Source organism: Gymnogyps californianus, chromosome 27 (assembly GCF_018139145.2).
Source record: "Gymnogyps californianus isolate 813 chromosome 27, ASM1813914v2, whole genome shotgun sequence".
Taxonomy (NCBI): Eukaryota; Metazoa; Chordata; class Aves; order Accipitriformes; family Cathartidae; genus Gymnogyps; species Gymnogyps californianus.
In genome coordinates, this window is record NC_059497.1 from 7259902 (window position 1) to 7284535 (window position 24634).

The 24634-nt window shown below is 56.3% G+C and overlaps 1 protein-coding gene across 1 annotated transcript in view; it reads right to left on the bottom strand.

Moving 5' to 3' along the window:
* The window catches only part of LOC127026197 (receptor-type tyrosine-protein phosphatase V-like), a 36484-nt gene that overhangs the window by 11715 nt on the left and 135 nt on the right, over positions 1 to 24634 (bottom strand). The window contains 25 exon segments of the mRNA XM_050911317.1: positions 174 to 264; positions 1191 to 1284; positions 1723 to 1770; positions 2114 to 2240; positions 2414 to 2481; positions 6455 to 6665; positions 6772 to 6906; positions 7146 to 7424; positions 7906 to 8175; positions 9049 to 9321; positions 9828 to 10100; positions 10921 to 11193; positions 11586 to 11855; positions 12320 to 12592; positions 12889 to 13161; positions 13614 to 13883; positions 14458 to 14727; positions 15200 to 15472; positions 16048 to 16308; positions 16970 to 17242; positions 18719 to 18745; positions 18748 to 18984; positions 19571 to 19840; positions 20869 to 21135; positions 23565 to 23628. Coding sequence (XP_050767274.1) covers positions 174 to 264; positions 1191 to 1284; positions 1723 to 1770; positions 2114 to 2240; positions 2414 to 2481; positions 6455 to 6665; positions 6772 to 6906; positions 7146 to 7424; positions 7906 to 8175; positions 9049 to 9321; positions 9828 to 10100; positions 10921 to 11193; positions 11586 to 11855; positions 12320 to 12592; positions 12889 to 13161; positions 13614 to 13883; positions 14458 to 14727; positions 15200 to 15472; positions 16048 to 16308; positions 16970 to 17242; positions 18719 to 18745; positions 18748 to 18984; positions 19571 to 19840; positions 20869 to 21135; positions 23565 to 23628 — 5170 coding nt within the window.

Below are 24634 nucleotides of genomic sequence, written 5' to 3' on the forward strand. Positions count from 1 at the left end.
TGAGTTTCCAGCAGGAAAATGGAAACTGAGGCCCATTTCAAGACTCCTTCTGCCAGGAGAGGAGCCAGACACTGTGAACCCTGCAGGGATGCAAGGTGAGCCCGTCCCTGTGCATTGCAGGGTGACCTCCCACCCTGGATGCTGGGGGGGAGGAGGGAGGAGACAGCACTTACAGGGCAGCACGTGGGGATATCTGTTCTTGGAGACATTCGCTGGTAGCTCGGCCTCCACCTTCGGCTGATCCTTCCCAACTTCCTTCAGCTCCTGCAGGACAGGGGAGAAGATAAGCACAAATGTCTCTCTGGAGAGCTCCTGGCCAGCCCAGCTCCCTGCTCATGGCCAACGGCTCTGTCTGGTGGTTCAAGAGGGTCCCTCATGCACAGGGAACTGCTCTACTCCTCCCTCAGTATGGCCTGTGCACTCTGAGCCACAGGTGGCTTTTCCCAGTGCCTTTACCAACAGCACTGTTTGTATTTAAAAGAAAACAAGCCCAAGAACAAGTATTGGGGAGAAAAAACCTTCTCAGAAATCAGAAATCTACCAAGAAGCTCAGAGCATTTTGTGCTGAGAAAACAGAAACATCTTGTGCTGCAAAACCAGAAATATCTTGTGCTGCTTCTGCCTCTGTCCTCACTCAGAAGGCCAGAGAAGGGTGATCTGAGGAGAGTTTGAAATCGCTGATGGGACTTTCAAAGGTGCTGGCAGCAGAACAATTCAGAGCCTGCAGATGTTGGCAGTGGGACCCAGTGAAGTTAACCTAAGGTGAATTTCACAGCCTGGCCCTATAACTCTGAGAGTGCTCCTCAACCTTCCTTTTGGCTGCAGGGTCTTTTCTAACACTGTCAAGGTGGATCTCATTGTAACACCGCTCAGTATCTTCGCCTCCAGTCCAGGCCTGGGGCCCTAGCTTTGTGCACCAGCAGCTATGGACAGTGCTAGTTCACCTCGCCACAGACAACATGTGTTTCTACCAGAACTTGAACAAAACAGGTTTTGAGCAAAGCAATTGCCTGATCACTTGGTCCATCCAATCTTTGGCCTCCAAGACTGCCTAATAGGGTGGTTGGATTGCTAGAGGGATGGGTTACTGTCCCTGGAGATGAGGAATCCATACAGGCCACCCAATAGCTGGGGCATGAGCTACCTAGAGGGGAAATTAAGCCTCATCTCTAGCAGGAGTCTCATCTCACCTCGAACTCCTGGAAAAAAGCGTGGTTAGCACTTGCTGTCTTCATCTCATAGTACTGCTTGAAGTTCTGTATGGGAATTGGCCGATGGATGTTTCTGCATGAAATGAAGTCCAGAGGAAAACTTGCCTTAGCTATGGGGAGGTCTGGCAGGCCAGTCAGGTGGCCAATGAGACAGCCCAGCCTTGAGACCTGCAGCACCTGGACGCACACACACAGGGATGGTTTATAGCCCACATCATTGCACAGGGAAGTGGGTCCAACAGAGCATTGTTTAAATATTGGGAGGGATTTCAGGATGATGAGGATATTCTCCTACTGCAGAAGCCTTGCAGAGGAGGTGTGGACAATGCATTGACTTGGAATGGAGCTGGGCAATAAGTACTGAACATGGGAAAGCCTAAGATTTAAAAAATAACTGAAGGAGAGGAGACAGAGTTGGATTTTTCCTGATCAAAGCATGAGAAAGGAAGTAGGTGAAGGATTCTGGGACCTGCTGTGGGGACACGCAGAGAGGGAAGACTCCAGCACTCACCTCAAGCTGTAAGTCACCATTTCCTGGGGCAGGCTGCTCTTCTTGGTTCTAGAATCAAAGCATGGGAGATATTACTCTTCCCTGCAGTGCAGGGACAGATGCTGTGAGCATATTGCGTCCTGCTGGCTCATGGAGTGCTTGTGAGCCGACAGCTCACATCAGGCACACTGCCTTGCACACGTGTAGAGTTCTGTGAATTAATTGCACACGGGCAGCTCCCCTCTCCCCTCTGCCCTTTGCTTCTGTGCTTGCCAGGCACAACTCTACTAGTGGGTGTCCTAGTTTGCCTAAATCTCTTTTTATACCCTCTCACTGCTCTTCCTCCTGGCCTGGCACTGAAGGTTGGGTTTCTCAGCCTGCAACCACCGGGTAAGAGATGGCTCATCCTCACCTCTTTGCTCTGAGCTGCTTCCAGTAGACCAAAGCAAAAATAGCTGCAAGTGTCAAGAGAAATCCAACAATGCTTCCAGCAATTATTGGCATTGAGAGTGGAGTTACGTCTGCACCGGATCCAGCAGCTGGAATAAAAAAGAGATAGAACAGACAGAAGTAAGAGTCAGTAAATGGCTGCATTTACTCTATTTATTATATTTGCTACAGCCTATGATCTCCCTCTTGCTTGCCATTGTCAAGTTGTTAATTATCTCTAACCTACATGGCCAGGTAGGGAAGATGGCATTCTCCATCTTACCTGAGAACATGGTGAACGTCACTGCAGGGGCTACTGGGTCGTATTTGGTGAAGGCAGCAATGCTGAACCTAGGGCAAAGCAGAGTCCTGCTGTCAGGGGCAATCTGAACTGAGCACAGCACCCACGCAGCCAGCAGCAGGAAGACCCAAGGGAACAGGACAGCTGCCTCTGTTTTGAAATGATGTATTGAAAGCAGCTGGTTTTCTGGTAGGGATTTAGGGAATGTGTGGAAATGGTCTTTCCTCCCTTTTCTGCCTCTTGGACAAGTTTGTTGCGCTTGGGAGAACATGAGAAAATGTTCAGAAAGCACAAATGGGAAACAGCTCTCCTCCGAAGGGTTATTTGCAGAGACAAGTAGTAAGTTTCCGCTCTCTTATAGGACACAAATAGGGAAAGATAACAGTAAGTATGGAAAATCAAGTTGGGTTGAGTCACTGTCTTAGTTCATGTCAACATGAACTCTTTGAAACAGAGGCACCTCAGCTGCGAGGGCTGAGCCCCAACCCAGACCCTTCCTTATGCACACAGAAGTGGCTGGTGCATCCTCTTCCCTGTGGAGATCTGCCCTACATCCTCCTCCCGGCAGTGTGCACACCGAGCCTCACAGCTCCCTGCAGAGCTGACTTCCTTCCGAGCAGGTAACTTGGAAGGGTAGGTCTTCTTGTGCCCTAAATGCAAGCTAAGGCTTTCAAATGTAGCTTTGGATTTTAGCAGTCAAGAGTTTGTGGAGCCTAGTGTGAGTCGCCTCTGGCAGCACCCTGGACCGGGCTGCCAGAGCAAAGACCTCTTTGGAAACTGAGCCTACAGATGCCATGGCATGAGAGTTAAAGGCTTGTGGATAAATAACTCACTGAAAGATAGGAAACAAGGGCTGGCTTTCAGAGTGGAGATGGGCTGTCAGCGGTATCTGCTTTTCACCACTCTACTGATGATTAACTAGGAAACCAGCACAGTGTACTGAGGATACATGTTGTTTAGGGCAGCCAAAGTGAAAGCAAGCTGTGAAGAGGTGCAAAAGGATCTTCTAGTCCTGAGTAACTGGACAGTTAAGTACATGTTATTGAATCATGGTAGGCGGACTAATGACAGCCTGATGGCTCTGAATTAGCTGCTACCCTGCGGGAGGTCAATGTTGGAGCGAAAACAGCGACTGGGAAGCAGGGCGGGCAGATACACACTTTCAGACTGGCTGGACAGTATTTGGGGGGTGGAGGGGTATCCCAGGGTGTTTGTGCTGTTGTTAAACTCCCCTCCAGGCTGCTGGCAGATCTTGGTCTGAGCCAATGCGTTGTAATGCAGACTCAGCTTGTGCCCAGGCTGTCCCCTGTCTCAGCCTTGATGGCTGGAGCAGAAGGCCAGCTCTGAGGCTGCTAGGGCTAAGCAGTAAGGCTTGCCCTGCCATGCCTGAGGGCGAGTTGGGCAGGAGCCCTTAGCAATAAAGAATAGATGGGCTTGATGGGCAGTCAATCTCAAATCTTTTGAATTGACTGGCAACTCTCCCATGCCAGCCCAGGGATCACAACACCTGTGGTGGGCACGGGATGGGAATGCAGCATCGTGCAGTTCTCCTGCCAGGCATGATAATACCTAGGGAGAGCCCGAAGTGCTGTTTGCTCTTGATGATCCTACTCTGGGTGGGATTTCCAAGGGAATGGCTGTCTGGAAACTCCCTTTTTTTTCCCAGGAGAAGCAGCCATTTCCCACTCCCCTGACACAGCCCAGTGTTAACACCAATCTCTATTCTCTGCCAGTGCTGCCCCAAACAGCAGCTTGAGTTAAGAGCCCCTGTTTGGCAACGTGTAAATCTAAAACGACCCTATAAGAATCAATGTAAGTCTTTCATGTAAGCATGGAGTCTGCACATCGCAAAAGTAGAGAGAGCAAAGCAGAAAAGAAGAAAGGAAGGAGAGTCAGCAGGTCCAAACCTAACACTAGGGACCTTGACTCCACTCACCACAAAACTTAAGGGCAGATCTAATTCTCACTTTACTCATAGGGGAAAGTGAAGCTCTCTCTCATGCACACAGTCTCTCATGGTCTTTCTTTCTCTTTTCCCAACACTCTCAGTGACTTCTATCACTAGTCAGCCACCCTTGCTGTAAATTTCTTTAAACTGAAATGGGACAACCTTCCAGATTCTGGGGGATCCCTTTGTCAGAGAAATGCCTGGGGATACGGTCCCTGTTTGGTGAAACTGTAAGCTGCTAAATTAACAGAGGACTGACTAAAGATATGATTCTTTGTTTGTAGTAGAAAACTTGTTTTACCATTAACTATTTTAAAGGTACCCTGTAACAAAATATGTGTGCTTGTACATTCATATTCCTGGATTCTATTTACTGTCAAATAAGACTCTGAATTTATGAATATTGTGATCTGTGTGTGTGTCTCATGGGGAACTTGGACCTTAGCCTGTGCATTTGCTACCCTCAACCTTTGAGCCACAAATTGTGTAGGCACCACTTGAATTAATGTTTCCAAATCAGTTTCATTTTTGCACTCTCTAAGTCTGCATGTGGCTCTGAGTCACATGCAAAAGTCCCACAAATAACAGCATCCATTTTAGTTCTTACCCTGGAGGTGGACAACTGCCCAGCTCCCAAGGCAACACATACAGCCCTTGTCAGCCTCAGCTTTCACTTCTGCTCTCCCTCTCCCTACCCACTTACATGAATATTCTCTGATATGCCAGCCCTTGCATCCCTCAAACACTGCTTGGTGGAGCAACTCCTGGGGTCCACTGCTGGGGGTCTGGGGAGTACGATGGTGTATTGGGTTTGTGTGGCAAGGTTTTGGTAGCGGGGGGGCTACGGGGGTGGCTTCTGTGAGAAGCTGCTAGAAGCTTCCCCTATGTCCGATAAAGTTAATACCAGAGGGTTCCAAGACTGACCCGGCACTAGCCAAGGCCGAGCCCATCAGCAACAGTGGTAGCGCCTCTGTGATAACATATTTAAGAAAGGGAAAAGAAGTTACAGGGGAGTTGCAGTTGCAGCCAGAGAGAGCAGAGTGAGAATATGTGAGAGAAACAACTCTGCAGACACCAAGGTCAGTGAAGAAGGAGGGGGAGGAGGTGCTCCAGGCACCGGAGCAGAGAGATTCCCCTGCAGCCTGTGGTGAAGACCATGGTGAGGCAGGCTGTCCCCCTGCAGCCCACGGAGGTCCATGGTGGAGCAGATATCCACCTGCAGCCCGTGGAGGACCCCACGCCGGAGCAGGAGGATGCCTGAAGGACGCTGTGACCCCGTGGGAAGCCCGCGCTGGAGCAGGCTCCTGGCAGGACCTGTGGCCCCGTGGAGAGAGGAGCCCAGGCTGAAGCAGGTTTGCTGGCAGGGCTTGTGACCCCGCGGGGGACCCACGCTGGAGCCGTCTGTTCCTGAAGGACTGCACCCTGTGGATGGGACCCATGCTGGAGCAGTTTGTGAAGAACTGTAGCCCATGGGAAGGACTCATGTTGGAGAAGTTCATGAAGGACTGTCTCCCGTGGGAGGGACCCCACGCTGGAGCAGGGGGAGAGTGCGAGAAGTCCTCCCCTGAGGAGGAAGGAGTGGCAGAAACAATGTGTGATGAACTGACCCAAACCCCCATTCCCCGTCCCCCTGCACCGCTCGGGCGGGGAGGAGGTAGAGAAAATCAGGAGTAAAGTTAAGCCTGGGAAGAAGGGAGGGGTGGGGGGAAGGTGTTTTAAGATTTGGTTTTATTTCTCATTATCCTGCTCTAATTTGACTAGCAATAAATTAAACTAATTTTTCCCCAAGTCAAGTCTGTTTTGCCCGTGACGGTAATTGGTGAGTGATCTCCCTGTCCTTATCTCGACCCATGAGCCTTTTGTTTTATTTTCTCTCCCCCTGTCCAGTTGAGGAGGGGGAGTGATAGAGCGGCTTTGGTGGGCACCTGGCATTCGGCCAGGGTCAACCTGCCATCCGTCAACCCTGGGTCACCGTGAGGTGACATCCAGGGAGCTGGTGGCACCTTGCAGGGACATGTGCAGTCCCTTTTCTCCTCCAGCCCCATCCCCTCAGGAGGGATGTTGACATCTCTCACCTGTACTGTTCGTTCGCTTTCAGCTTCCCATTGCACGTTGCCCTGGACTGGCCGCACTCCTCTGTTCCCACTGGCACTCGCCAGGTTTCGGGGGAGCTCCTGGGGCTCGGATGGAAGGGATTGGGGATTAGCACAGCCAGGTAGGAGTCCTCTGTCCCATAATAGTGGTCATACCATGTGCTGGACATGATTTCCTGGGTGGGCCTCAGCACTGAAGGGGAATGTACAAGGTGACAGTGGTAGTCCCAAAGTGACGTCCAGGGGACCTGCTGCCCTCCAGGGAGCCACTGCAGATCAGGATGTGCAGGGGCACTTACATGAATCATTAGTGGTAGCAATGACACCATAATACTCGATCTGGCCGTTCTCCTCGCTGAACAGGTCGGATGAAATGATAACCGTGGAGCTGGCCTCCACCTGGAAGATGTCTGCTCGCAGGGGTGGAGGCAGGGCTGGAAGAGGAACCAGAAAGCACAGCCTGTTAGTATGTCCCTGCTCCCACAGACACACCACACATTGCTCAGCCTGTGACTGGTCCTGGCATCCCTACCCAGAGCCCAGACCCACTGCAGTTCAGTGCAGGACCACCTGGGGCTCACAGGCATCTGAAAGAGTCCCCAGGTCTAATTAGCAACACTGGGTGTCTTCTCCTGGGGTCTGTGGCAAGGTTGTGGGGAAGAAGGGGACTCACCCTCCACTGTTGTGTTGCAGAGCAGAGTCACAGCCTGGCTCCTCATTGTGTTCATGCCCACTGTGCTCACAATGATTCGGTAGGATGAGTTTGGCCCCAGCCCCTCCAGACTGGCCTCGCTCGTAGGGATGCTCATGACATACTTGGAGGTGGGAGGTCCATCAGAGAGTCTCTCTGTCACCACCTCATAAGCCTCCACATCTCCAGGAGAGCTGGTCCAGTTCAAGTAAAGGCTCCTTGACTCCGATAGGCATTGCACATCCTCGACCGGGTTCGGCTCTGCGAAGGAGATATGGCAGGCTCTGAACTTACTGGATCAGAGAAATCCCAGCCTCAGCCCATGCGTCAGCCCAGAGCCACTGCGATCCTCTATTGCCTGTCCCTAGGTCAATGAGAGAGGAGCAGAGCTGGACATCTGCGACCTGGGAGCCTTCTGTGCCAAGGGCCACAGGACAAGGCAAATGGGTCAGGGCCTGAGCAGATGTCTTATAGGAGAAGCAGACCAATGGAGGTCTCTGCAGGGTCCACTTTGCTTCACAGGTAGGCAGGCCACAAGGTGATGGGAAATCTCTGTGATAGGGCTAGCTTAGGGAGCTGATAGCTACCAGAGGATCACCTTGCTGGCTTTCCTTATCTCCCACCCTGAAGACTTCCCATGCTTCTGTTGACACCCAAGGGCTGATCCAGTCTTGAGGCCACCCAGGCATTTCTCCCCCTTCCAGCCTGCACTCCCCCCATCCCCATGGCACCGCATACCCACCCATCGGCACTGCCAAGGGTTTGGTGCTGCTCCAGTAGGGCCCAGCCACGCAGCTCAAGGAGACAGAGTAGTTCCTCCCTGGGATCAGCCCCTGGAGGAGGTGCTGGACTTGCCCTCTGCTGAGGGTGTGCCGCCAGGGCAGCGTGCTGTTCCTGGGATCCCGCAGCCACAGCTGGCAGTCGTCCTGCTCTCCAGAGACACTGCCCCAGGAGATGAGCATTGTGTTGTTCCCTTCAGCCACCGCAGAGAGATTTTTGGGAACTGAGGGGGCTACAATGAAAACCACACCAGGGGAGAGTTACTGGCATGCATGTACTCTCTTCCATCCTATAGAGATACAAGTAGAAGATGGGTAATATGGAAGGAAACTTCATATGTTCAGTGATGAAATTTCTGCAGCTGCTGTCTGCCACTACCAGAAATGACCTTTAAATGGCAATTGGAGGACATGCACAGTGAGGAGCATGAGGAGATGGGTTCTTCCTCCTGCTAATTAGCAATTTTCATTAGAGACCTGCCTGAAGGGCTCTTGCACGTGACTCCCAGCACCCTGCCAGGGGCTGGCTGAGCGTGGGAGCAGAGACCTCTGGATTCCCCAAGCAAAGTGCAGGGACTGTGGGGACAAGCACATGAAAAGGCTTATTGTGCTTATCTGCAATTTCCACATTCCTTAAAAAAAAAAAGAAAAAGCCCAGCCTCCCCTTATCCCCCATGCCAGAAATTTTCTGAGTGCCTGGGAGAAAGGCAGTGGGGATGGTAGGGTGTCCCCCCCAGCTGTCAGGCCTCGGTCTCCCAGGCTGTGGGTATCCTCTACCAGAGCAGCACTACTGCCATGGGATCCCCTGCTCTTGTTCAGTCACCCATGCCTGGAGGAGCCAGCTTGTGTGAACAGTGAGGCCAGGAGCTGGAGGTCTGCCTCCTGAAACAGCAACCACGGCTGCCAGACTGTCCTATGGGCAGCAGTATTGCCCTGCTCTCCCCTCCACCGTGTGCTTGCACAGCCCATGATCCCATTGCTACGGAAGTACCTACAGCTTCCAGGCAGCAGTCCCTGCCCCTTCCCACTGCAGGTGCTGAGCCTACCCAGCTGGGGAAGGCTGAGCCTCATGCATGATGCAAGGACATCCAGCTCTTGCCACTTACTTGTCCAGTCGCTGATGTTCCCCGCGGAGGCTGCGTAGGGCCCTGCCACGGACACCACTTCCAGCAGGTATTTGTGTCCTGGAGCCAGGCCAGAAAAGGTGAATTTGCTGGTGCCTTTCCCAACAGATACGTTGGCAGCCACAATACCTGATCCCGAATGATACAGGAGGAGCCTATAACTGTCTTGTCCTTGGGGTTCGCCTCGCCAGGACGCGCTCAGCCTGTTGGGATACCCCTGGTTCGTCATGTACACATTACGGGGTGCTAGGGGGTCTGGAGAGACAGGATGGGAGACTTGTCAGTGAAGAATCTGAGGACATTGCCTGGGTATCTTGGCAGTGTCATCAGAAGGGATGCACCATACAGGACAGGGCACTTTGTCTCGGCTGGATGGCTGCATCCACCAGCCTGGAGGCAGCTAAAAGCAGCTTCTGCAAGCTTCAAGTGGTGCCTGTCTGAGCGAGACACCTGGAGACGGGTGAGGAGGGAGCACCCACCCAGCTAGAGGGAAGGGGAAGGTGAACGGCCCTGTCCACTGCTCCCTCCTCTGTGCCTCTCCTCTGAAGTACAGTTCCCGGGGCTTCAGCTGGCCTAATCCAGGCTAGTGGAGCTGATGGTGAGGGTGGGCAGAGCACTGCTCAGTGCCATGGCACTGACGTGCCCTTGGGTTCAGGCAGGGCTCGGGGCCTGCCATGAAGGTCAGCGGGGCCATGTCCTTTGCCATGAGCTTTCGTGACTGCCCAGCAAGGCATGCATCACCCTCAAAACAGGGTACTCACATGTCCAGTTGCTGACATTCCCTGCAGGTGTCTGGTAGGACCCCGCCATGGACACCACCTCCAGCACATACTTGCTTCCTGGGGCCAGTCCCGTGAAGGTGAAGTTGTGGGTGTCTCTCCCAAGCAAGGTCGTAGCTGCCACAGTGCCCAGCCGCACGTGGTACAGGGTCAGTGCGTAGCCATCTCGGCCCCCGGCTGCGGCTCCCCAGGACGCGCTCAGCCTGTCGGGGTGCCCCGTGCTCAGCAAGCGCACGGCGGCTGGGGGCAACGGGCCTGGGGAGTCACCAGACCTGATGTTAGGGACTGGAGACCGTACAGAAGGGAACAGACACTTGATGGGACATTGTGCAGCAGGACAGATGCTCCCTGAGGTCTAGGACTCGTAGATTCCCTCTGGCACGCTCCTCCTCCTCACTTCTCTCTTTTCCGTCCCCATCCCACTTCACCTTTAATGCTGCTCACCCTTTGTGGTCCCTCACATGCCAACCCTTCTTCATCCAGGTCACCCTCATCCCCATGGCCCAGCTGGAGCGCCTTTGTCACCGCTGCACATGCGTCCTCCAGCACCCAGCTGGCGTGGAACTGCCTGGGCAGAGCTGGCACAGCATCTATACTTTGTCCAGCCCTAAAATCTTTCTGGGTGGGGAGAAGTGCTGGACTAGTCCATCCCCAGAGCAAAGACCCATTCTCCTGGGAGGACTGTGGATTAGTCTCTTGTACTACACTGATTCATTTAATGAACCTTTATGGTAATGTGGTTTCTACCTGCTGGAGGAGACTCAGCAAGCGCGTGAGTGCTCCTGTATACAGGGAGATGGGGCAGCACAGGCAGGGGGATATCCCCTCATGGGCACAGCTGGGCAACCCTGCATGTCATCAGCACGTACTTGCACAAGTCCGCAGTTGAATATCCATGTGCCCATGAGGGTAACAGTGTGCCACTGCACTAACTGCTGCATGTTGCACCCATGCATATGTGTGCACACATCTCCAAAGGCACCAGGTCCCCTGTAAACCTCCCAGCCCTCCTCAGGACTGTCCAGTGGTGCAACATCTCCCACCCCTCTGCAGGGGACATCCTCTGGGCACTCACGTGTCCAGCCACTGATGTTGGGTGCTGCTGCCTGGTATGGTCCAGCCATGGCACTGGCCTCCAGGGAGTACTCGTATCCTGGGGTCAGGCCCATGAAGGTGAAGTTGTGCGTGTCTCTCCCGAGTGAGGCTGTAGCTGCCACGGTGCCCAGCCACACGTGGTACAGGGTCAGTGTGTAGCCGTCTCGCCCCCCGGCCGCAGCTTCCCAGGATGCGCTCAGCCTGTCGGGGTGCCCCATGCTCAGCCAGTGCACGGCAGCCGGGGGCAACGGGCCTGGGGAGGAAACACAAGTCACTGCCACGAGTCACGTCTGTGCTGAGGGAAAGGAGATGCTCCATGTCTGTGCCAAGCCTGTGCTGCAGGAGGTGCATCAGCCCTGCAAGGTCCTGAGGGCTGGCTTTGCCCTTGACTCTGGCAGCTGCCTCCTCCCTGGTGCAGCCTGAGCCTGTGGATGGCTGTGGATGGCTACCAGGGACATGGGTGGCCCGGCCACAGGGTCATGCACAGAATCCCCATGCTGCATCCAGCAGGTCATGAGCACTGGGCGCTTGCGTGGGTGGGAGAGGAAGGCAGGATCTGGTTGCACCAGTATGGCCTCTGATTTGAACCGGGAAGGGGGAGATCTGGTGAAGGACACCTGGCTGCAAGGAGAGCATCATACTCACGTGTGCAGTGGGTGAGGTTGGGGGTGCTGGTGTGGAAGGGCCCAGCTGTGGCCCTCACTGCCACGCTGTAGCGGGTGCCGGGGCTCAGGTTCCTGAAGATGTGACTCCTGCCATCCCCACCCAGCACCATGCGCCCAACACGACTGCTGGAGGCTGTGTCATAGACATCCACCACGTAGCCTTCTGCTCCTCGCCCCGTTGCTGCCCAGGAGGCCTGCAGCGCGGAGGCAGAGGGGCTGCCCAGGGTGAGGTTGGCAGGGGCCAAGGGATCTGGAAAGCAACAGACAGTCAGCCCCTGCATGCCACTGCTCACTGCTCGGTGCTGTGAGCCGGCTGCTTTGCCCAGTGATTCCTTGTGCTCTGGCCATGCTGGACTCCAGCCCCCAGCTCCCACTGGGTGGTGGGCATGCTGGCCACCAGAGATCCTCCCAGAGAGAAGCATGGGGACAAATGGGCAGACAGTGCACATGGCTCGGAGCGCAATATCCCCAGGGTTTGCAGCTGGACATGGCAGGGGAGACACCCAGAGCCTTTGAGGTGGGTAGGGGGGTATCGGCTCTGTGTTGGGGGAGGAGTGAGGACAATGAGCAGAAAAGCAGGACACTATGTAGAAGCTAGGGGCACAGTGGGGATGGTTTGGGATGGGGAAGGTGGCGGTGGGTGCTCTGCAAGGCTCAGATGGAGGCTCTGGGGCACAGTGGAGTGCTGTGTCCACCCCAGCCCTTCAGACTCACGTGTCCATTGGGTGACATTGGTGGAGGAGGCTTCAAACGAGCCTTTCACAGCAGTGACCTGCACAGCAAACCTGCTGCCTGCCTCCAAGTGAGTCCAGGTGATGTTCTGGGCATCTGGACTCAAGGTCTGGACCTGATCCCTGCTCTGGGTGCTGAGGCTATACAGAATAACGCGGTAGTGGTCCCTCCTGCCAGGGGGCTTGTTCCAGCACACGTAAAGCTCCGAGGAGCTGCCTGGGTTGGTAAGGCTCAGGTTTGTTGGTGCGGCAGGAACTGCGAGGAAAGACAGACATGACTCAGAGAGAAAAAGATCCAGTTCTGAACATGCAGCTGTCTCCGGGGAGGAGTCTTGCTTTTTCCAGGCAGCCAGTAGCAACCAGCCAGCAAGCGCTTGTGCCCACATGGTACAAGAAGGCTGCAAGAGGCAGGAGATGACTGTAGCCCAGCATCACCGGGAACCAGGCCAGGGTGCCCTCCTCTCCCTGGGTGCCAACATTGATCCCCATCCCATTCCGGAGCTCCTCACAGTGCTCCCACCCAAATCACCCGTGGGTGGTATGGATGCTCACCTGTGCAGCCAGTGACATTCTTGGGGAGGGAGCGGTAGGGTCCAGCTACTGCCCAGATCTCAACAAGGTAGCAAGTTCCTGGTTCCAGCTGTGCCAGGGTGACATTGGTGCTGTCCTTCCCTGCTTCCAGGTTCCTTGCTGGTGCAGAAGAGCCCTCCTTGTGCACGCTGAGCAGGTATCTATCCCTCTGCCCAGGAGGGGTCTCCCAGTGCACAGCCAGAGCCCAGGCAGTGCTGACAGGGCTTGCCGACAGGGAAAGAGGAGGTAGTGGGACTGCGGGAGAGAAACAGCGTTACAGGGGACAAACTTGGGATGCTCAGGACTGACTCTAGTTTGGGAATGAAGCTGGGAGCTGCAGGACTGTGAGCATCTAACATTCTGTCTAAAGACTGCTGAGAGCAGTGGGTTGCTCCCAGACCAAAGCTGCTCCCTCTGTCCCAGGTGATAATGGTGCATCACCATCACAGCCTGAGACCCCCTTGTCCCAAAGTGCTGGGGCAGGCTCACTGCATGCCCCATTGAGCTGCTGGGCTCAGGATGAGTGAGGGTCCCAAAAAGAGAGCCAGCACCTTGAGTAGGAGACAGGCACCAGTGGGGTTGCGGGGACATGGTCTCAGAGCTCTCCTGCAGAACAGCCCTGGGACCCCTGTCTTGGCCCCCAACCCCTTGCCAGGTCAGAGCCAGGCTGGGTACCAGGGATGGGTGCAGAGGAGCTGCGTTCCTACCAGTGTAGCCGATGGCGGTCTGAGAGGAGGTGCGATGAGGCCCAGCCTGAGAAATGATCTCCACGCGGTATCGGGACCCTGGCACCAGCCCCTCCAGGTCAAGCTGGGTGACTCCACGGGGGATGGACACATTCCTGATGATGGACAGGGACTCAGCCACCGAGAGCTGTACCAAGTGGTCTCTGCCACCACCTGACTCCACCCAGCTCACATGTAGCTCCTGGGGTCTCCGGCCAGGCTGTACACTCACATTAGCCAGAGACAGTGGATCTAGGGGGAAACACAGCATGGAGATCCATGAGATGGTGGAGGAAAGCAACTGCAGAAGCCAGGACACAGCCTGCACCTCTGCACAGAGCTAAAGGAGAAGTGGTGGCAGCTGACTGCCAGCTCTCCTGTTGTCCTGGGGGACATGCAAGTTGCCCATGCATGTCCCCAAGGCGCTGCTAGCAGGCAGGTGCTGTACTGAGAAGAGAGCACTCAGCTCCCCCGTGGGCTGCTCTGCTCCATGGACAGGGAGCAGCAAGCCCATATAGGTCTCTGTGCTTCCTCTCTCGCATCCCTCTCCCACCAGTCCCAGGCTGGCCTTAAGATCATGAGTGGTCTAGGCAGAAGGTTCAGCTTGACTGGGGAAAGCCTGAGCTGGGGAAAAGGGTCTTTTGGGGCCCAGAAGCCAGCACACAGCACCTAACTCATGACACGTGCTCCGATTCCCAGGGTCAGGGAGCATGCAGGTCTCAGCGGAGCCCTCCCTCTGCCTGGACACGTCCGTGTCACTGCCAGTCTTGCAGGCAGTGCCAGGATGCCCTGTCCCTGCAGGAGGCTGGGGACACTTCTCACTCACATGTCCACTCGGTGGCAAAGTGTGACGAGGATCTGTATGGGCCAGCAAGGACGGTCACCTTCAGGAAATACTGAATTCCAGGGGACAGTCCCAAGAATGTGAAGTTGTGGGTGTTTGGCCCCACTGAGATGTTCCTCTGCGCTGGATGGCTCTTGCTGTAGAGCTGGAGGTGGAACTGGTCCACATCGCCAGCAGCCTTGTCCCAGAAGGCAGAGAGTCCCAGTGGGCGTCGGGTGTTGGTCAGGGTCACGCCGGCCGGAGCCAGGGGGTCTGAGAAAGAAGAGACATCCAGGCAGTGAGAGGCAGTCATGGTGGAGCTGCCATGGTGTGCAGTGGGGGCCTGCTTGTGCTTGTCCTGGGCACCCTCCACTGCCTGTCCTTTGTGGGCTCAGGTCAGAAATCTGCCCTGGCATATCAAACCCCAGAACAGCCTGAGCTTCTGCTCCACAACAAACATGGGAGCAGGTCCCCACCTTTACTGCTGGGTGACATTTGGAAATGTTTTCTGTTCAGTGATGGGTTTCTCCTGCACTGAAGACCCTTTTATACTTCAGACCTGGCTGAATGTGGCTCTGGTTGTCCTTCCACTCTTTGTCTGTCTATGCATCCCTGCCCCTGGTTCCCCCGCCTCCCCATACATAGTCCACACTCTGCCTTGCTTCCATGCGATGAGCTTTCTGCTCTTGTTGGCAGGCCATGGTTGCAATTTGCATTTGGGTTGAGGTAGGGGTATCACACTCACACGTCCAGTCTGTGGCTGATCGCACAGGGGATCTGTAAGGTCCAGCCATAGCAGCCACCTCCAGTGTATACTGTCGCCCGGGGACCAGGTCCTCAAAGGTGACATTCGTCCAGTTGTTCCCCACAGTCATGTTCCTGACCCATCCCTGAGACTTCGTTTCCCAGAGGGTGCCTGTGTAGCCAGTGCTGCCAGTGGGAGCTGCTCTCCAGGAGGCTTGCAGAGAGGTGCTGTGGCCCTGATTGCTGAGGGTCAGCTGCTCCAGGGGCAAAGGATCTAGGAAAGGAAAGGTCTAGAGTCACCGCTGCACCCGGACTGGGGTCACCTGGCAGAAGTGCAACCCCAAATGTGCTGGGGCTGGATCCCCTTCCCTGGGAGAACCCACATCCAGGTGCTCTGGCCACCCGCGGGGTCTGAGCCAGCCACTGTCACCCCTGCTGACACCCACACACCAGTTTGGCAGGGACTGGACCAGCACAGAGTTCAAAGTGGCATGGTAAGAGAGGACTGCTCTGGTGCTGGAGGAGATGGTGGGTGGGATGGTCTGTACCTGGGCGGTGGAGAGGTGGTTCAAGGCAGATGCAGCCTGAGCAGTGCCACAGCAGGGTGGCCCAATGGAGGAGGAGGAGGGCACTGGGCTCTGTAGACCCTTGTGCCAGGCAATTGGGATACAAACCAGGGTCAGACACATCCAGCAGCACCTCTGCTTTCCTTCTGAGCCTTTTGCCCTTTTATTGCATGAAGCTGCAGAAGACCTGTGCTATCACATGCCCTGAGGCACGACATCGCGGGGAAGGGCAAGATCCAGTGGGAACCCTGGGGCTGGCTGCAGTGAGGGCTGTGGCACTCACATGTCCAGTTGGTGATGCGCCGGGGTGAGGATGTGTAGGGGCCAGCCACGGTGCTGACCTCAAAGGTGTAGAGGGTCCCAGGACGGAGTCCCTCATAGGTGAAGTTGGTGACACCTCTGAGCAGTGAGCTGTTCTTCACGGCCTGCTCCATGGGGCTGAGGGCCAGCACGTAGCCCTCTCCCATTGCCTTCTCCCAGCTGGCTAGTAGGCTGTAGGTGCTCCCCTGGCTGGACAGACTCACACCAGACGGTGCTAGCGGCTCTGCAAGGGGCAAGGATGGGATCATGCATGTCACTGTGTGGGGCAGTGCATCAGGCAGCCAGATTGCTCTCACAACACTCTGCAGAGGTTCCCCCACCAAACATGGGCAGCCAGGGCTGCAGGGAGAGCCTTTTATTGCCCTCAGCACCAAGGGCTGGATGAGTGCCTCCCACACTGTTTAAGGCTCCAGTCCTTCCTTCCGAGGGTGGCAGCTCTGGGACAGGACCAACCGTGGCTCTATGAGTCACCCAGGAGGGACTGGGCACAGGGAGATGCCGCTCTGGGGCGACTGGTGGTGCTTCACTACCCACCAAACCCACTGCTGTGAGCAGAGGGAGGGGAAGCTGTCTTGAAGCCTGCTGAACACTGAGTCCAGAGGTTACTGAGTAGGATCTGGTCTTGATTTGTGCCTGACACTGCCTGGCACAAGTCTGCCAAGGACCTCTGAGTCCACCTTCACGAGGAACTGTGGGGCAGCAGATTTTGCCGCTCTGACCCACAGCCTGGTCTTGAGACCAGGTGCCACTGCACTGCACAGCCCCACCTCTGCCCCTGCTGCAATCCCCCTCCCCATCCCCACCAGCCTCCCTCCAGGCATCAGCCCCTCCATCAGGAAGCAGAAATGTGGCCTCGAAAGGACACCCTTGGGCTTTCTGCTTACGTGTCCAGGCTGCTGCGCTGTGGGCTGATGCCCGGTAAGGCCCAGCCACCGCTGTCACCTGGACAGAGTATTGCTTCCCGGGGCTCAGCCCGTGGAAGGTGACATGACCGTTGTCTCCGTCGACAGAGATGTTCCTTGTCGGAGCACCGTCCTCTCCCTCCTGCAGTGTCACCAGGTAGAAGTCCCTCTCTCCTGCTGGGGTGCTCCAGCGAGCCTGCAAGGAGCTCTGCTCCTCTGCATTGCTCAGGGTCACATTGCCAGGGCTCAGGGGGTCTGGAAGGGAAGGGAACAGGATTGTGTGTGTCAGGATTATGGGGTGCTCTGGACCCCATACACCCCTGAGCCTTGTGCCCTGCTTTCTTATCCGCAGGGCTACATCCAGCCTTAGACATCCTTTTGGAGCGTGGTGTCTCCGCTCCCTAGCACAACCATTCCTGGTCTAGCAGAGCCCAGACAAAGCTGGCAGCCCTGCTGGGAAATTCCTAAAAGTCCCCCTGCTCTCCATCCGTGTCCTGTCATGAGCTTGCTGATATTCCCAGGAACTGGCCTGGACCGAACTCCTGGCTGGACGCCCCTGGCTCGTGCATCTGGCACCAGGAACTTTTGTTCAGTCGGGTAGGTCAGAGTCGCAGACAGCAACAGCAGGCATTGAGTCAGACTCACTTCATAGCAGAAACAAACCAGCTGGGGGTGTGGAGGTCTTCCAAAATCCCAGCTGCAGAGTCAGCAGTGAGCAGGCTCCAGCTTCCCCGACTGGCAGGCGGAGCAGGAAAGAGCTGGAGACTTGTCACCTCGTGGCACCCAGGTCCTTCCAGTGTACGCCTGACCAATGTCTCTGCCCAGGGCCAGGACGAGTCACTGGCCACAACAGCTCTGAGTTTGCAGCTTGGCAGCTCCATAATTTGTTACTCCTCACTAGAGAGGGTCAGTGCTTTCTTGGTGTTCGGCATGAGTCTTGCTCTGGCCAGGAGGCTAGGCTTGCCCTCTTCATTTCCCCCCTGGTTTTCCTGGGAACATCTGGGAGAGTAAACCCAGGGCCAGAACCGTTTGCAGTGCTATGGACATGGTGTCGGCAGCAAACCAGGACTGCGGTGGTGGAAGTCACCCTCTCTCATGGCCCTTGTCAGCCTGAGGCCAGAAAGTGGAGGGAGCTGGGTTGAATGGTGCAACTAGCTGGGGTCTGGGAGGGCTACCCTCAATTTCTTGACCTGCCAGAGGCTGGCTTCCTTGGCTGTGTTTGCACAGCACCCAGCACATTAGGGACATCCACCAGGATGAGGTTATCAGGTGCTACCAAAATATACCCTTGACAGCAAAGAGGACCAAAGATCCACTTCCCTCCAGAAATCTCCAGTTCAAACCAGCTAAACTGCTATCCCCTTGCCCTCTGTTTTCTCTGCTGCCCTTGGACAGCCCTGAGGCACGTGAGAGCTCAGCCCCAGCTGGACCGAACACCAGTGGGATCTGCTGCCCTTCCATCCTCCTCCTCAGGGAGAGGCCACAGGCTGATCCCAGTGCATCCCAGGGAGAAGCAGGCTGGCACTGATAATTCACTTGCCTAGGGGACTCACTGGCCCCACTATCGCAGTGCCCCAGAGCCAGGTCCTGGAGCAGCTTTCGGCCAGGTCCGAGCAGAAGAATTGCCCTCTGCACCCGAGGCTCTGGCAGGAGACTTTTGGATTCAGAGGCTGGACCAGAGGCAGGGAGAAAGCCAGGGCCACCCCCCCCATCCCTGGCCATCATACTCACATGTCCAAGCGGTGGCATTGGGCCCCCCACGGTGTAGGGCCCGGCCATGGCGCTCAGCCCCAGCCAGTACTGGGTGCCAGGGTGGAGATGCTGGAAGGTGTAGCTGGTGAGGCCCCTCCTGGCTGACAGGGTCATGGCCACCGTCTGGGTGAGGAGGTTGTGGAGCGCGAGGTGCAGCCAGGCAGCCCCCGCAGCACCCGCCCAGGAGGCGACGAGGCTGGTGCTTGAGCCCGGGCTGAGCCTCAGCTGGGTGGGGATGGAGGGAGCTGAGGGGAAAAGCAGGAGGCAGCGAGGTTCAGCACTGGGGCTGGGGCTCCCTGGACCCTCCTCTCTCCCCAGGGTCTCCTACGCTCACAGCTGCTCTCTGTGCTGGCATGGGGGCTGAAGGTCTGGCAGGGCTGTGCTGAGGAATGTCTCTCCCATGTCCCTTCCCAGGCAGGCTGAGGGACTCCTGAGGTCCCTCCATACTGTCATGCTCTTTCAGGCTGCAGGGCAGAGGGGGCAGCAGCCTGGGTAATGCAACATTTCTGCAGCTCCCACCAGCCAAGATTTTTTGCCAGGATCCCCAGATTGCCCTTCTCCCATGGGGACATGGAGCACACAAACCCAAGCTGCGGGTCCTGCAAGGCAGGACTGAGGTGCGAGGTTTTTCCCTTGGCCCGGCACACTGGGCTCACAGCGGGGATGTGAAAAACTCCCAGCTGTTCCCCATCCTACACAAACTCCCCATCGCGAGCCTGGAGACCTCCTCCCCCTCTCTGCCAGCCCAGCCGGCACGTGTGCTGCACCCCTCCTGCCAAACCCTTTCTCCCACCACTTCCGTCTTGGGCAGGCACACCCATCACTCCCTACCTGTCCACTGGTGGATACTGGTGCTCGCCTGGCTGGATCCAGCCAGCGTGCTGACCTTCAAGGCATACTCGCTGCCAGCCAGCAACCCATCAAACAGGAATGTGGAGGCGTTTGGCAGGATGGACGCATTTCTCACGAGCGTCTGGGAGTCGCTGTGGTAGAGGGCAAGGTGGTAGCCATCTCGCTGCCCGTGGGCGTGCGCCCAGGAGGCGTGCAGCATGGCAGAGCTCCCGTTGCTGCTCAGGCTCAGGTTGCGGACGGGTGAAGGACCTGCATCGGACATGGCACAGACAGTGTTGGCTGGTTGCCTGGCGATGCCTGACCTGCCAGGTTGCTCAAGGGCTGGTGGGACAGTGCCTTCACCTGGTGACGTCCTGCCAGCCAGCTCCACAGGACCCAGTCCCCCAAGCATAGCCTCATCACCTCCCTGCCAGCTCACCAGTCTCCCACGGGTTGTGTGGGATGCACCATCCCCTTTGGATCACTCTCTGCAGTGTCACTCTGAACTGGGCAGGGAGGCTCGGTCAGGGACAACACACCAGGTGTGCGCTGAGAAAGGTGAAGCCGTCAGCGCTTACCTGTGAGCTCACCTGCTGCCAGGTCCTCTGTTCCTGCTGGCCCTGTGAGTCCTGTCACCTGCCTTCCCGGGAGCACCAGCCCCTGCTCCCTGCAGCCACCACTGCTGTCTGGCACCGTCCCTTCTGCTGGCCAACCCCTCCCTCCAGCTCTACTCTCCTTTTCTAGGTTTTCCACCTTCACCTGCACTGATTTACTCAAGGATCTTCTGGAGAGATGCAGCCAAGGGCTGCCATCCTCACCTGAGCTGTGGGCTCACCAGCCCTGCCCCCTTCCCCCAGTCCTTGGCAGCAGCCAGGGAGGGCGTAGAGCAAGGCTTGGTGGGTGAGCCAGTGATTGACAGAGATGTGCCAAAATCATGGAGCAGATGCTACTTCCTTGTAGCTCTTTCTAGACCTCCAGGCATGACATTTTCCACCCCTCAGCTCTCTGCAGTCCACATCGTAGGTTGGTCCATCATTAACTATATTATTCCAGTAGAAGATATAGCATGAACCCTGCCCATGCAAGGTGCACATGGATGTGCACATGGATGAGGGAATGACCCCTGGGGCTCTGGTGACCAGGGAAGGACCCTAATCCTCGTGGAAGTGAGGAAAGGCCCGACCTCCCCATGAACTCATGGGACTCCACACAGACCCGTATTTTGCACCCTCCAAAGCAGTGTGATCATTGGTAGGAGCGAGACCCTTTGCCTCTGCAGTCCCTGGGGAACCCCTTACTTGTCTGTGCTGTGACTGTCTGGCTGGTGGTCTCCATGCAGGCAAGCGTGGCTGTCACCTCAATCTCGTAGCGCATGCCAGGGGTCAGCCCGTGGAACCAGAAGCTGGTGATGTTGGGACCAGCAGATCCATTCTGCAGCAGCGTGCCTGACCCCAGGGAGGAGAGGGCGAGCGAATATCCCTTGGCACCCCCCTCCGGTTCATCCCAGGACAGAAGGAGGGAGTCCGACCGGCCATGGTCACTCACACTGACGTTCAGGAGGCTCCCTGTAGAGGCAAAGCCGAAACCCTCAACAGGGAGCTGTGGTGCTGCTGGGTGGCCAGCCTGCAGGGCCAGGCTCCCCAGCCTGCTCACCCTCGCTGCACACCTTGGCACAGGCCACCACCATGGGCACTGCCCCGCTTCAGTCAGGCCCCCCAACCCCAAGGGCTCCAAATAGCCTTTGGAAAACACAAGAAGGTTCAAAAACCCCCATGGACTGGGGTCAAAGGCACCACATGAAAGAGATGCTCCTAAGCATGGAGCATCTCGTCTGCTAGAGAAAGACCAGAAGGCTTCAGGCCATCACATGCTTTGTCCAGAGAGCCCTGGTTTATGGCAGAAAAGTTGCCCTGGCTGGGTATAATCCATTGCTCAGCACCTTGGTTGATTTGAGATCCCAAAAAGACTTGGAAGGGCTCTGGGTCCACCTTGCAGAAGCAAGACAATGGCCAGTGAGGGAGCAGGATGGATATGGCAGTGGGGCTGTTATGCTCCCTGCAATAGTCTCTGTGTGGGCTCTGACAGAGGAGAGGGTAAAGGCTGCATTGGAGGAATCGGGACACTGACTCCCCACTGTCCTGCTCAGTGCAGAGATGACATGGGAAGAGCAGGACACTGCGTATGTGGAGGAAATGTGGGGTGAGATTTGCACAACCCCCTGCTGAGGTGTGTCCCTGCCTTGGCCTTGCTGCAGCAAGGCCAAGCACGCTGTGGCTGCAGGGCTGGTGCTGTGGCAGCCAGTTGGAGAGCATCTGGGGACAAGGAAGTGGCGTACGGGGGTTGGCCTAATTGGTGGGTCAGTGGCCAAAACTGCTATTGAATCCCTGCCCTTAGAGTTGCTCAGGAACCACCTACACAAACAGGAGCCAGACAGAGCCTGTCTGTTGGGACCAAGCTGGCAACGTGACCCTTTGAGGCTCCATCTCTGCCTCCCCGTGCCTCCACTAGCAGATCATCACGCACATCCCCAGCCTTGCTGTTAATCACGAGCTCTCTATTGCTTTCAGCCTTTGGGAAACACCAGAACAGCTCTAGTGCTAATCCGACATTTGTGTAATAATTAGCACTTAAAATTTAGGATGTGCAACATGTTGTAACAGGCTTACATGTGATCTGGCATGGCAAGAAAGCTTTAAAGAAGCACAGCTCTTGCCCCAGAGTTCTGCCCAGGGGCTGCCTTTACACAGCAAAAGAGGAGCAGTGTGGGGTGAGCCCCAGGGGCAGGGGCACCTTTGGGACTGCTCAGGTGTTGTGTGTGGCCTTCCCACAAAGCTGGACAGTTTCAGAACTACATGCAACTTCTGTTTCATGCAATGTTGTCGTTTGGAGCCTGCTGCCATGCTGAGAGCTTCACTCAGCCAATGAGTGCAAAAAGGGAATTGGGGAAGTTAGGTGGACACAAAAGAGGAGCACATAGTCCCCCTGGGAAAGGCCTTCTCAGTGCCATCCCCCAGCAGTTCAAGTGCAGATTTAGGAACAGACTGCTTAGGAAGGGTTATCTGAATGTAGTTGCGTGTCCATGGGTCAGGTGTCTACACCTGGGCCAGCTGCCCTGGGCTCCCCTTGCTGTCAGCAGAGACCCAGTCGCAGCAGCTCATGGAGCACAGGGCATGGCTAATCTCCTCCTAAAGACAGCCAGTGGGGTTGTGCCCTGAGTGGAATTCAAACAGGGATGTTTTTTCACTGCAAGCTCTTTCTTATCTCATGAAGGTACGAGTTCTCCACCCATGTTTGTCTGCTTCTCTCGGGTTTCCAACAGACTGCATCGCCTGCCTCCATCTGTCACTTGGCAATCATCTTCTTCACCTCTGCAGTACAAATGTACTAATATCTAAAATGGGCCAGAGGCATCCTCCAGCCCTCAGGCCCATGATCACAATGCTGCTCATGTCCCCATAGATAAGCTCTGCTAACCACATCACAGACAGCCACATCCAGGTACACCCCATGCCCTGACTGGTGCCTGCAGATCATCTGGGACTTTTCATCGGCACAGGCCAGCGCCCTGTGGGCACCGCGCTGGCTCCAAGCACACAGCAGCGCTTGTTGGCTGCAGGGTGAGCACGGCTGTGCCGCTCTCCAGCTAGCTCGGCACAGCTGTGGGGCTGCCCCATGGAGTACGATCCTGCCCAGCCAGCTGCAGGGGCTCCATGCAGGGCACCGATGGCTGTGCTGCTGCTGAGCCCACTTGATGCTCTGTGGGAAGGAGAGAGCTTGGAGCCTTGACCATCTCTCTCACTGCCCCCCATAAGGCTGGTTGCTGGATGAGGATGGGGCTGACTCCCTCCCCTTCCCTGGCCATGATCTGCAGCCTGCAGTAAGTCGAAAGCAGAGTATTTACAAAGCTACTCTTAACTTCAGGAGTCCTCGCCCAGCACATCTGCTCATCTCACCACTCCCAGGCACCAAGACCACCCTCTTTGCTTTGACTTACCTCTATCGCTGCGTGCATCCTGTTCCTCCAACCCTGCCCGTGCTGTCCGGTTGCATCCCTCACCCTGGGGGGGTTGAAGGTGTCAAGTGAGAGAGGGGCAAGGTGAGGTGGTCTGAGCTGAGACCAATGCCAGGGGTCAGGCTGGCCAGGCACAGCTCCCACCCTGCCATGGCATCTGGGGGCTGTGACCCTCTGGGGACTGTGACCCCTTTTCCCAGGAGAGACCAGGTCACTGCTCACATCGCCCTCCCCTAGCCAAAGCAGGGAGACAGACTCAGTGGACATAGCTTGTGGGCTGCCCCAGCTTTTTGCATGGGTCCTGGGACTGCAGACCAACATAGGGCCATGCCCACAGGGGAAGACATCCCACCAAAACAGCCAGGGCACAAGGGGAAGATCTGGGGAGGGAGGGAGCTCTGGCCAGGCGCTGGCAATCACATTCCCTCTACAGGCACCCCGCCTTCCCATGATCATGGGGGGGAGGATGGAGGGACCCCAGACCTCAGTCCAGCTGCCATTCCCCACAGGCTGCAAAGCTGAGAGCTCCAGAGCACCCAGCACCCTCCACACCACAGCGGGTGCTGAGCACACTCGTGGGACACCCGTCTCCCCACAGTCTGCTTGTGAGCAGGGTGTGCCCTGCTTTAGGTTAAGGCTAGTTCCCTCCACATTAAAGGAAGTATCTCTGCCCACTCCCTGTCCCGCAACAAGCCACAGAGGAGCAATCATCTTTCTTTAGTTATTTCCCCCTCGGCTCTGCTGGCTGACTCATTTCTGGCTCCCCCACCGACTGCAGTGCTTTTGGGAGTGTGGGAGCAAAGGGGCTCCGGACCCCTGGGAATAGCAGCCAGCCAATTCCTGGGGCAAGGAGCCGTGCAGCCATGGCAGCAGTAACACGCTCCGATCCCAGGCGCTGGGGCGAGAGGGCATGGCGGGGGCGGGGGGGGGAAGTGGAGAAAAGAGCCAGCTCGTAATTGCAAACGTCGCTAATTTGGTGCAGCTGCATGGCTGGAGAGGCAGCCCAGAAATATGCCGTCATTCCTCAGCGGGGTAGGACTATGCAAAGCCCC